Source organism: Coptis chinensis, chromosome 8 (assembly GCF_015680905.1).
Source record: "Coptis chinensis isolate HL-2020 chromosome 8, ASM1568090v1, whole genome shotgun sequence".
Taxonomy (NCBI): Eukaryota; Viridiplantae; Streptophyta; class Magnoliopsida; order Ranunculales; family Ranunculaceae; genus Coptis; species Coptis chinensis.
In genome coordinates this window covers 87,573,018-87,586,467 of record NC_141463.1, presented here as the reverse complement: position 1 = coordinate 87,586,467, position 13,450 = coordinate 87,573,018, and the positions used below count along the sequence as shown (strand labels likewise).

General features: G+C 35.3%; 1 protein-coding gene and 1 long non-coding RNA gene across 6 annotated transcripts; one reads left to right on the top strand and one right to left on the bottom strand.

Annotated features, from left to right (window-relative positions):
• Window positions 1-1,039: 1,039 nt before the first annotated feature.
• Window positions 1,040-7,240, top strand: LOC147483926 (microtubule-associated protein 70-1-like). 2 transcript variants are annotated; one of them, XM_086578030.1, is made up of 9 exons: window positions 1,040-1,364; window positions 1,800-1,970; window positions 2,085-2,240; window positions 2,349-2,458; window positions 2,570-2,741; window positions 3,084-3,164; window positions 3,272-4,461; window positions 4,848-5,280; window positions 5,832-7,240. In XM_086578030.1, exons 1-3 carry the CDS (start codon window positions 1,359-1,361, stop codon window positions 2,217-2,219), a joined length of 312 nt encoding a protein of 103 aa, XP_086434156.1. In that variant the 5' UTR covers window positions 1,040-1,358; the 3' UTR covers window positions 2,220-2,240; window positions 2,349-2,458; window positions 2,570-2,741; window positions 3,084-3,164; window positions 3,272-4,461; window positions 4,848-5,280; window positions 5,832-7,240. The 2 variants fall into 2 exon arrangements, with proteins under 2 accessions (XP_086434156.1, XP_086434155.1); XM_086578029.1 differs by lacking the exon at window positions 3,084-3,164 and having other exon boundaries at window positions 1,061-1,364; window positions 4,885-5,280.
• A 495-nt stretch (window positions 7,241-7,735) lies between these two features.
• Window positions 7,736-11,444, bottom strand: LOC147483925 (uncharacterized). Of its 4 annotated transcripts, XR_015205063.1 has the most exons (4): window positions 11,159-11,424; window positions 10,053-10,932; window positions 8,662-8,840; window positions 7,736-8,067 (listed from the first exon to the last, which is right to left on the bottom strand). It is a non-coding gene; the product is annotated as an uncharacterized LOC147483925 (long non-coding RNA). The 4 variants fall into 4 exon arrangements; XR_015205061.1 differs by lacking the exon at window positions 10,053-10,932 and having other exon boundaries at window positions 11,302-11,444; XR_015205064.1 differs by lacking the exon at window positions 11,159-11,424 and having other exon boundaries at window positions 8,662-8,837; window positions 10,053-11,034.
• Window positions 11,445-13,450: the final 2,006 nt, after the last annotated feature.

The window sequence follows — 13,450 nt, the reverse complement described above, 5'->3', positions numbered from 1 at the left end:
TCGCTATCGGTGACTTCGATCAATAATGGATGTCTAATTTGAGATTTTGTTACAATCTAACGAAATGATATCCATATCCACCTCAAACTCACCTATTATGCAAAAAGATCACCGATCTTAAAATTGATAAGTTATTATACACTCATATGAGTCAATTCCTCGAGCGAGAATATATATATATATATAACTACATGCTTTAATTGATTCTTTTGTATGTTTTCTTGTAAACGTATTAGATCAATCCAATACGTGATGTACGTGTTTTTTTCATAAGCCCACATATAAATTAGAGTTGGAATCAACTCCGGGCTAATCTGTATGGTTGTATGCGTCATAGTATAAAATATTGCAAAATATCGCGATAAATATCGATTCAGCAAAAGATATATAAATATTGTGATAAGTTTAGAGATATATACAACTACAAATATTTTTGATATTTTTGATATTTTATGATATATTGTGATAGTTGGGGATATTTTGTTTAGATAACAAATTTATTTAATATTTATCATTATATTTCAAATAAATATAAATGATATATCGTGATATATCAAGAAATGTCCACAATATCTACGATATTTATCGATAATTTAGATATATCCATGATGTTTGCATATCAAATAAACAATGTAAAATATCTCCAAAGAGAAAGATATATCCACGATGCATATCAAGAAATTGAGTATCGATAAACACCCATATTTTGATATTTTATACTATGATATGTGTATATCCATTACCGATCTAATTTAATTTTCATTTTCCTTATTGCTCTTTCAAGTTAATTGAAGTACGGTGGTTTAAAAATATATATGTATATAACAACAACAACAACGTGTACATACATTAGCATGGGCAAAATTAATTGGCAAAGTTCTTTTAGCTTAGGCTGAGTCCAATGGCTCTTTATCCCTATAAAAGTGGAGTCAAAAGTGGAGGTTTTCACTCTGTGTGCAATTTACTCTATATATAGAGAGTAATATTAAGATACAGAGTACATTTGGCTAATTAATCGATTTAAATTGTAGCTACGATATTATGTAGCTACGACATCGTGTACATTTGGCTAATTAATCGATTTAAATTGTGCAATCCCCATAATGTAGCTATGATATTAAATTGTACACTGAAAAGGCCACTACACTTATATGAACTTTCATACTAATTAATCGATTTAAAGCCTTGCTTAGTTTTCCTTTCTCACTTGGATTGGTTATGATAAGGTGACATTGATTTTCACAAGGGGATTGGTGATCACTGGCGACGCAGGTTATTCAAGGGAATCACTACTCATCTGATTGAGAACGTGGCCATGTATATGATCCAACACAATAATTTGATTGCAGAAGAAGAAAATGAAGGTAACAACTTTTTTTTTTTTTTTTTTTGGATTAGAATTTGTTAGGAAAGTGATCATTTCTCTTACAATGGTTATAAGCTTAATTAGCGTGCATGGTGTCTATTCAGCTTATCAGGAAACTTGGTTTGGTACATCACTTTCATTTGCATATGCTTTAGTTTCATATCTCTGGATTTTACTAATAATACCTAACTCATTTGCATTGGTTTGATTTATGGCTTGGTTGGGGTATTTGAATATTTCATGTGTCAAATTCCTAAACACATCCATAGACACACTTTCTTCTGCATATAAGGGTCTTTGTTCCTATTTGATAGTTCTTTATTTGAAACAAACTTGATTGTGCATCATCAGTGACACAATAACTTATTATAATGAGCTATAGTTAGAGGATTCAATAGCACTTGCATCATGAAAATTGGTTTTCGTATATTAGGCATCGAAGTTACAAGATGATAATAAAGCATTGGATCACCTCACTAAATCTAAAGAAGCGGCTTTGCTTGAGGATGAAAAAACTATTCAGATAGCTTTGGCAAAGGCGTCATTGGTTGATGAACTGCAAAACAAGAACCAGGAACTGATGAAACAGATTGAAATATGCCAGGTTTGTTTGGTTTTCAACCTTACCTTTTGGTGCAATATGACTATTTTGTTGAATTATCTTATGCTTCACCATGAGCTATAAATGTTTGATTTTAATATTTTGATTCTATATCAGGAGGAAAACAAAATCCTGGACAAAATGCATCGTCAAAAAGTTGCAGAGGTCGAAAAGCTTATGGAAACAGTACATGATCTTGAGGAAGCTGTTCTTTCTGGTGGAGCAGCCGCCAATGTTGTACCTGATTACTAGAGAAAAATGCAGGAGATGAATGTAATAATTTTATATCATTTACCTTTAATTTCTTTAGATATGCTTGATACCTATCCATAGTGTACAACAATTTCATGAATATTAATGATCTTAAAGTATTTTGTTTAGGACGAGATGAAAACTCTTGATCGGGAATTGGCTCGAGCAAAGGTTAATGCAAATGTGGTTGCAGTTGTTTGCCAAATATCTGCCTATGGAGGATCATATTCTTTTTCAAGGTATTTCTCAAGCTTTAAGTACATTCAATATAATATTGCATATCTTCATAACTAGGAATTGTATTTTCATCTTTCATGTTATATTATTTGTCTGGTCATTATTATGCATAGGTTCAATGGGATGGAACCACTGGCAGTGTGGTGTGCCCAGACAAAGTTTCTCCATGGAATATTAAACCACTATCAATCACCAATGCGAGTCGGTCTTTGCATAAACCTCAACCAAAAAGGGCAAGAATCCGTAGTTCAGCATCTCTTGATTCATCCGTCTTGGTCAATGATGGTGAGTAGGTGTCTATTTTCAATCATCCAACAAAGTTTGTCTAGAGAATTATATGGATTATATGCAAAGGAACCTTCAGATGAGGCTAGGGGTTAGGGAAGGGTAGATGCAGTATTAAAACTTTAGGGAGCACTTTTATAGTCCTAAAAGATTAAAACAAGTAGGAGCAACTATCTAATATAATTTGTATTATGCTTTTATTGTTCACTGTGTTGGAGATTGACAAAAAAATAGAACATTGGGGATCAGATTGACTTGGAGGGGTTGTGGTATCGACTTGCTCGCGTTGCCCCATGTTGTTTGCCAACTGATTGCCTATATTTTTTTTTGCTATCCTTTCAGTCGTCTATACTAGATAAATTACAACAAATTAAATAGGGAATCGACTTGCCAATTTACAATCCTTGCAGTGAGTGCTTAAGGGTAAGGCCGCGGTTCAATTATGATTTTGAGAGTATTACACAATTCTCTACTTTTGCAGTCAAATATTGTTTACTATCTTGAGTTGCTCATATGTTTTTTTTTTTTAGGTTTCTGTTGTACCAAGAACACCAACTAACATGGATGAGCACTCTTGATTTTGCTTGATCATAATGCACACTATTAAGGTACCTTTTTGACATTTAATGCTTGATCACTAATTTACACTATTTTTTTTTTAAATGACACTATGCACCACTGTTTTTCTCTCAATGTGTTGGACTTTGAAAATTGGATCTATTAAGTTTAAGTTTGAAAGATTTGTATTTTTTTTATTTGAAAATGGTTTCTCATAGGATATTTAGTAGTTTTAATGAGAGTTGATGTGTAACCATACTTTTTCAATATTAATTGTACTATTTTATGACTTTTTACGTTGCAAGAATAAGTTCTGATCATAGTCTATTTTTTTAGAAATTCATACATGCACGATTAGTTGATTACTACTTTCTATGAACGATTAAGGCCCATAGTAGCATCACAATTGTAGGGGTCCTACGGTATTGGAAGGAAGTTATGTAATGAAACTTAAGATATTTCGGCATATTGATTTATGAGTTTCTTTATTTTGTTTTGGACTTATTATTGGACTTGTGTTTTTGAGTTTCCCCATTTTGTTGTGATGGCTACTACACCGCACAGTTCGGTGGGGGTGTTAACTGTCCTTGGAGGGAGAGTTTCAATGGATAATCGTATTGGTGGTGTTAGTTCAGTGAAGATGTTTGATGAGAGGAATGGAGTTTTTCGTCACAGTGGACATTTTAGATGTATGGGCGGTGGTTTGCACAATGTTAAACAATATCACAGTATAGTAAAGACTCTTTCTTAAATCTACATCCTGAAGTCTCGATGCTTAGACGAAGCGAGGTGAATGACAATATTACTGGTCTGAGAAAGGAGAGCTCAGCCAGCATTGTCATTGACAACTTAAAAGACCCATCCAGTTCCAACAGTTATAACGAAGCCAAAATTAAAGTGGTTGGGATTGGGGGTGGAGGTTCCAATGCTGTAAATAGAATGATTGAAAGTTTCATGAAGGGCGTCGAGTTCTGGATAGTTAATACGGATGTTCAAGCCTTGAGGATGTCACCTGTATATTCAGAAAACCGATTGCAAATCGGTCCGAGCTAACTAGGGGGCTTGGTGCGGTGGAAACCCGGATATTGGCATGAATGCCGCCAAGGAAAGCAGAGGATCTATTGAGGAAGCAGTTGATGGTGCTAACATGGTTTTCGTCACAGTAAGTTCAGCCACCATTATTTTAAATACAGGAAATCTTTATAGGGACATATTTTAAATTCAGCAGAGATAACCTTGCCACATTTTATATGCATGCTCCTCTATCTTACAACAATTGTATTAGTTAGCAGCTTGGTTATACATGGTTTTCACTGAAGATGTTGGATTTCCGTGTTTCTCAAATCTGTCCTTAGTTCGTACTACCTGAACTATTTTTTTTTCATTTTGCTTTGGTTTGTATTTTTTCTTTTATTTCTAAGTACTTACTATATCAAACCAAAATAAAAAAACCCATTCAATGGCACTTTGGTTCAGGCAAATACAAAGTAATACCATCATTTCTTTTGTTTTTTAATGTCTTCATCAAGAGGTGATGGTTCTATGCAGGATTTTTGTTTTATCAAATTTCTTGAGCACGTAACAGATCAAGAGGACACATGAACAACTCTACTCATGATCTTTCTCTGCTGCACTCACTGAATGAAGCTACAACCAAAACTGAGAAGAGCTCCACAAATGTTTGAAATGCTATTGGGCTACTACATCTCCAGGCATGATAAAAGTTAATGTAGATGGGTGCTCTAGAGGCAACTCAGGAAGTGCTGGATGGGGATAGTTTTTAGAAACAATAATGGTGAACTCTTGGGTACGTGCTCTTGCAGGTGGACTGGGGTCTAGGAGTGTGCACTAATTACATAGCTGAGAATTTAATTATGGAATTGAGCTAGGCTGGAAGATGATTTGGGTAGAGCCAGACTCTACTTCAATCCTCAAGGCATTCCAAGAGAACAAGATGCGCTGGAAAGAAGACGTGTGGAAGGTACTTTGTTTTCACCATTTTTTTTCCTGCTTTTGCAATTAATCAATGGTAAATTAACAGTTGCTATGACTTATATATTAAAGCAAAAAATATGGATGCCAAGCTCAATAATGAATTAGTTGTAGGTCCAACATATATATTGGGATCCCAAAAAACACAATCCTTGCACATTTTTTAGGTATATTTTTAATAATTTGGTACAATAATGATTCTTACATTCGAAAGCATTTTTTTTTTTTCTTTTTTTCTTTTTCCCGATCATTTTTTTATGTTTATTTATTTATTTATAGCTATGGAATCTCACAATGGGTACAAACATACCATTATAGGTTTCAATTGGTCATGCTTATGCTAGATTATTAGGGAGTTACGATAAGTAATTGCTTCAAGATTGGTATCCTCTTCCAATAAAATAAATGAGTTTTGGTTGTGGTAGATTATTGATGTAAATTTGCAGCCTTTTTTCTTTGTAATATTTTTGATATTTTTGTTTCTCTGTTTTGGTGTAATACTTTTATAAAGATCTCATTTCTCTTCATTTTCTTTTTCAGTTGTTGGATTGGAGTTATGGAAGAAGTTATGAACTGGGCTACTAATGAGATTGTATTTGTAATTAATGTATGCAGCAAGGGAGTTTATTTTGATTTTTTTTTTATGAATGTGAAAACTATATTTTGTAAGAAAAAAATATTGTATGCGGGGATCTTTGTATGATTAAAACACATTTTGTGAATGAAATGTGTTATTAACGAAGATTGAGTCCATCAGAGAGAATTCTTTGTGAATTTTTAAAGTTTGTTCTTAAAGTTTGCACACAAATTGGCTCTGTTCACATTTACACGTGCAATATCAATAAAGCTGTTGTGGACAATAGATTGAGGCGGCTCAGGAGCGACAACAACAGATGGTGCTGGCTCCCCTGATAGTAATCTACCAGTTCCAGTAAAGCTTCTTGAGCTTGGAGCTTGAAGATTGAAGATGGATGAACATCAGCAGCCGGTCCTTCTATGGCCCCAACTCCCGAGCTTGGCGAAATATTGAATGAATATTAACTTAATTTTTAGAACGGTCTTTGACAAGCTTCCTGTTTTTCCTTTAATATTGATTACGAATCACATATTCCTATGTTGCAGTAATACATTATTAAACACATATAATGTAACAATCCAGCCATGGGCCGGCCCAATGGCTAGTAATAAGAACTGTTATGAGGTGTTTTACAATTGGCAAGTTTTTTTCACTCAGTTTCTAATTGGAATGTCACTTGGCTTTCTGAAGAATCTTATAGTGCACCCTGAACTAGTACCTCCCACCTCCAAGGTAGATCCAGTCTCCCATCTCATAAACTACGGCACCTCAAACACCTTCTATAGACACCTCTGAAGGGAGTCTTCTTATCAATAAACATCTTGAGCTGATAGCCAGAGTTCAAGGACCTTGGCATGCCCGCCAGCATTTAAAACAAGCTTGCCAATGAAAAAAAAGGAACCTTGAGATGCAGTTTAGCCCTCGTAGGTAAAACTAGGCAACACATTTGGAATACAACAAACTTACTCAAATTCACCCACGCCAAAATGTAAGCAGCCATCATGATGCTTTGGCAACTTTTGCCCCCCAAATCAAGATTGTTTAAGACCAGACTCAAATCATTAGTCAGGCTCCAAGTACCTACCAAGTGACTACAATAGTAATCAAAGATGAAAAAACTCAACAGAGGCAACATTATACTAGCAGTGGGATGGTGCATCGGCAAGTTGTGTAGACAGGTGACCAATAATATTACTACGCCATCGATTGCTACGTTACTTTCAAAAGCACACGAAGATGGAAAACGAAACAACCAATATCAAAGGGTACGAAGGTATCTTGGGTCATATCTTAGTATGGCACCCTTAGTCTATTCCGCCTGCTTTGCAAGCTACTCATCCACTCCCTTTACTTGTCTCTGAGTCATTTCATCTATTGCATCTCGTCTGCCTTCATCGTAATTTACTTTGGGTAGGAAAAAAAACTTTAAAACATTATTCCAACCATATTCATATCTGACAGCAGCCAAATCTGAAACAGGGTCTCGTCAGTATTCTCTGGAAACCCAGCTGTCAGTGGATTGCTAGAAGGCGCTGACCACCATTCGTTCGTCCAATCATGCCACCTGATATGCTTTAATTAAACATTCAAAAGAAATACTAATAATTTCCGATAACAATGTTTTAACCCGCTACTGTTTTCGAAGAACTAAAGAAATTGTAGTTTTCTTTGTATCACAAAATATCTGTCAATAGACCTACACTTAATTTATCATGCCATTCAAAGTAAAACCAAATAATAACCCTCCCATGGCTTCAGAATTCCCTATACATTCAAAAACGAGGTAATTACACACATTTTGGCATCTGAGCGCTTAACATTGAAGCTGAACATATGAACCTGATTAAACAAGTCTGCCTACCAAGAGTACCAACCATAAACAATAATATATTGTGAAATTTTCAGTACAGAAATAGACGCACAGTAACTTGAACACAACAGCCATCCTAGATACAGCAAAAACTAAAGGCACTCACAATATAACATATATGATTCAGACAGACATGAGGCTAAACAATCTAAACACCGGACAGTGATATAAGGCCTGCTAGGCCGCTACCATATGCTAGTAAGCAAACAGCACGAGTAGCTTTGAACCATCTTTTCCTCTTCCATCAAAAAGATTTTGTTGGCTAGGATTCTACACAATTAGATTCTGGATTTGGATCATGCAAAGGTTCACGCTGACCAGTGTTCTACCTAATCAATAATTAGAAGTTTAGTTAATGAAATCTAAATGTTAAAATCCATCAGAAACCATGCAGGTAAAAGTGCATGGGAATCAATAATAACAAATTAAATGAAGAGTACAAAAGCAAAAGGCACGTTTTTTTCCTCTAACAAGAGATAGGCACTTGGACCATGGCAGATACCTTATTCTGACACAGACCAATAACCATTATCAAAAGCAGGTCAAAAGCCATACAACCCCAACAACAAAATAAAAGGCATGCTATTGATATCTGGCTACCTCACCCAAACCAATAAACCAATCCTTTTAAAATAAGAACCTGCAAAACCTAAAATACACTCCAACAGTCATAAACAATGCCAAAACCGAAACCATGCCTGTCATATACTGAAACCTAAACCATGCTTCCATCCATTTCTAATACCAAATAACCTGGTCCATAACCACTGCTATTTTTTATTTTAATTTTTTTTTCCTGTTTCCTTTATTGATGAATGATAATTTCATTCATATGAAAATTAATTTCATCAACCCCTTAAACCATCGGCAAGAAGTTAACTGAAAGACGTCAAAACCCAAATACACCCCAATCCCCAACCAACCTATTTCCGAATCTTGACCTCCGAAGAGATCTCCAAAACAACACCTTCCGTCAAAGCTTTGTTGTTACTGGCGCTTCACCTCCAGTACTCTCTCTGTTTCCTCCTCCCCTAATCTCTCTCCCTGTCTTTGCTTTCCCCACATTCGCTTGTCCTTTCCCACCACCTCATTGAACAGTCTTCTGTATAAAATGTAGAAAAACAAATTAAGGTCATAGAGTAAGAAACTTAGAAACAAACCAAAACCGAAAAATTTACATGAAAAACCCAAAAGGCTCTAATAAAATGTATTCACCCTAGATAATCCAAATATATTTCTTTGAGAGATGAACAAAGAGAAGACGCGTCATCAACATCAAGAAAACATAAAAATCCATGTAAGTCCAATAAGAGCCAACGAATGTCTACTTTGTTCATTTTGATCTTAGTTTTTACAATTGGTGCTCTAGCTTATGAAGCAAAAAAAATAGTAGATTCCTAGTCTACTAGGTTGGTTGCTAAGCAAGCAAACACCATCTAATATATAAAGGCTTGCAGTTGCAGACCTGTTGTATTTAGTTCTAGCAATGCCTAATCATTTTGGAGAGACTACTTTTTATCAATTAACAAAGATTAAATTTGGTTTCTCTAAAGAATTTGTTTTCGATGAATCAAAATTTAATCGAGAGATTTAGGGTTTATTAAGCAAAAACCTATCCCTACTATTTAACCATGTGAGTCGACAAGATTGCATTAGATCAAAGCAAAATACAGCACAGGGAAATTTTAAGAACATAATACTGAGTGGTACAAAGTGTGCATTAGTTTGAGATAATAGCCAAGAAGTATCAAGTTTGGCCACAAAGACATGAAAGATTTTGTTTAGGAATACAGAAGCAATAAAAGGTTGAGACTCGCAAACATAAAACAACAATTTAAAAAGATTACAGCAGTAGTGGCAGTAGTTATGGATTCACAAACTGAATATAAAAATGTAAATCATACTCAGCCTAAAAAAACAATATATTGGCAAATAAATTAGTAAACTTCACAAACACCAAATCCTCATCCTATACCATAAATCATGAGATGTGTTTGTCAGTTTAGAATATGAAGAATGTCAAAAGGTGAAGAGAACATGAGAGACCTGGTAAACAATTTTCGATTGCTTGTAGTACAAAATAAAGAATTAGGAACTAAAGGAGGACCCGATTTCTTATTCATTCAAATTTATCATCTTCTCATAATCACAAACATCCAGTCAAGCCATAAAAAGCCAAAATATACAAGAAAGTCAAGATATCAATTAGTGAAAAAGTTAATTTCTTACTTGTTCGTCCAGATAAGCAGAATATATTATCTGGACAAAGCCTACTTGATTGATAGAGGTCAAAAGTAAGAGAATAGTGTCATACCGCATAAGTCTCCCTATCAGCTGCATTATTTCCTCCTTTGATTGAGACTAGGCTCTCTTTGTATGCAGCAACCTCTAAATAAATAAAATTAAATCACCATGCACATCAACTTTTTTTATTTCCTCAGTAACAAGGTTGTATGTGCATATCTGTTTATTCAAGAATATCAGAAAAAACTCTCCATTCATTGAAAGCCCTATCTTTCTAGCAGCATATGGAATATGTCTAGATATTGTAAAGGGCCCAACGGTGTACAATTTAGTCCAGGAATCTTTGACACCGTATTCATTCAACACCCATATTTCACACTCCCAAGGCCTCCAGTCATCAGTGAAATCACAAAAAGTTTCCACATTATAAATGCAAGCAAGGTTTTCCCTTAAGATAACTAAACATGGAAAATCAACAGTCTCAACATCCGGTAATGGTAGAGACCCAAACACCTCGTTTCTAAAATCAAATGTGAGAACGTATTTTTCAGGTAACCTCTTATGTTGTGGAAAATCATCATTTACTACCAACCAGCAATATGTTCCATTCCTGTATGGTGCTTTCGGATCAGAAAGGATAACAATAACAGGTGAAACCGCGTCTATAATATTCCACGAATCAGTACTCAAGTTGTATGCCTCAGCTGGGCTCTGTGTCGGGACATTGGGTTGTTTACACAAACTGAAAAACCTCACCACCTTGTAATCATTACTTTTATCATCGAAACCAAATCCAATGCAGATGTCTAGACTGAAGTAACCATCTTATGGTTGATAAGGGATGTTTCGTTGCAGGATTCCATAGAAAAATATCACTTGAAAATCTATTATATAGGCAAACAATGCCGTTACAAGAAGCCACTATACTTAGGCCGATATTGCCGAATGTTCTGTTACAATTAGGGGGCTCATTAATGCTATCATTATACAAGTTGACATTACAACAGTCTGGTAAATCCAGTTTTACGGACGCCTCTAATGAGTTACCAGAAAGTAAGGAAACATAAAGTTCAGGATTAGGAGAAGGTCTACCAAACTATGAGACTGTAGTTATTATAGTCATCCTTGAAATGATGATGATTAACAAAACTAGAGCTCTCAATAAGAGAGCGCCACGACTTGCAGACCGACTTGAACCTCAAAAGAGACGCAACGGGTAGGCATAACAGAATATTGCCATCCACTCTCTCTCCTCTAATTACTCTTTAAAAAAGATGTAATAATAATAATATTAATAACGATAATGAAACGGCTAGTACCTGGGAACGACGAACAATGAGAGAGGCATGCCGCCGTGTCTGTTGTCAGAACCCTCAAGTTTTCAAATTGAAACCCAAGCCCAACTTAAGTTTTTGCTCGAGCCCAGTAGCCCGACTGACTACGTTGCTTGAGCTAAATTATGTCATGTATTATTTAGCACATTGCCCCTATATTATCAATTAATTACGAAACTACCATCTAACTACTTTAAATTACAAAAGAGCCTCCATATCTCACTATATTAGGAAAAATTTGGGATTGATGAACAGTAATTTTCACATACGTTACAAGGGCAAAATTGTCTTTTCTCTCTCTATTTGGGTGGCATTTTAGTCTTTTCACCATCGAAAATTAGACTTTCCCTATGTTTCTCGATTATTCTCTCTCGATCTGCCTATTGGTCTCCTTCTTCGTCTCCCACTTTTACTCTCAAGAGCTTGACCAATACGTGTTGAACTAAACAGGTGGTAGTGGGGAGGTCTAGAACATTCCTGGTGTCGAGGTTGCTAATGTGGAGAGGCTTAATCTTTTGAAGCTCGCACCGGGTGGTCATCTTGGTAGGTTTATTATCTGGACTAGCTAAGTCGGCTTTTGAGAAGTTGGATTCGATTTATGGGTTTGTTTGATAAGCGCCATCTGAGAAGAAGAAGGGTTATGTATTGCCAAGGCCTAAGATGGTTAATGCTGATTTGTCGAGGATTATTAATTCAGACCAATTAATAATGAAGTGAAGAGGGCTCCAATGAAGATAACCCATTGAAGAACTTGAATGTTCTTCTCAAGTTGAACCCGTATGCAAAGACTGCTAGGAGGATGACACTTCTTGCCGAGGCGGAGCGTGTTAAGGCTAAGAAGGAGAAGCTTGACAAGAAGAGGAAAGTTGTCCCCAAGGTATATCACAACTCTGTTTTCAATTTACTTATTTTAAATTTAATACTACACTGCTTGAGTGCTTGGCATGTTCGTTTGGTTTTATAATGTTAGTTGGCTGTAGGTTTATGTAGTATAAGTGAGAATGCACTTCCATTACTTTCATTTGAAATACGTGTTATGTATATGTTAACACTATACATCTATTCTACACTCACCATTTTTTTTTCGCTTTGTTCAATGAGGGTTCCATCTCTCTAAACACCCATCAAGTTAGAAACAAATTTCAGTGAGGGTTGCGTCCTTCAACCCATCAAATAAACGAATTGAAATTGAAGGTTTTATAGCTATCACCTTATTTTTATTTTTTATTTTTCAGTTGAGGAAAGTGATAAGCACCCAAAACTGTAATATGAAACCCCATTGAAAATTAGACTTTCCCTACGTTCTCGATTATTCTCTCTACTATAAGAGACCTACTTACTATAAGAAAAAACCTGCTGAAAACAAAATAGACTAAATAGACTTTCACGGTTAGAAAAATCCTCATCCTCTTCACGCCCCAAAATAAAAAGAGGCTCTCCCAAGCTCCAGGTTCAGGTTCAATTAAAAAGTATATATCATATCCTTACTTAATTTCTCCACAAACAGTTATACCTGTTTGAAAATGATATACTATTGAGTTTTATGATTTTTGTTGGTATGAGTTATCTGAAAGAAATTTTGTAATGATGGTTTGATGTAGTATTGAAGAGATATTAATGCGACTTGTGGACCTCCCAGAACAAGAGCGAGGGCGGCGAGTCATTTTTCAAGTTGTTTAAACGGGTATTTTTTTGTCCTTAATTTATTGATATATTGCCTATCAGATGCTGACGGTTTCGATCTATTTGTTTATTGTGGCAAAATGTGTGTTATTTTTTGTGTACCATACAATTACAAAGATTACTTAATCAACAGGTAAACTTAGTTCATTATTTGTGATACGTTGTCGGCATTGGCTGTAAATTATCGTTTAAATTAGACGTCGTATCTATTTAATTAATATGTACAATTCACTTAATTATTGACAGTCTATCCTAAAGATTCTTAACAAGCTGAGTTTAGTGAGCACAATTTAGCCTATCAATCAGTCAGGTTTTTGTTTCTATTTTCTTTTTCTTTTAACCTGCATACAATTTCATTGCTCAATGACACTTGGTACTATATAAGCTTCAACCGTGCATGCTGATGGTGTTACCAGTAATATCCCTGGGTCAGTGTTGAATCTCAAGTTGA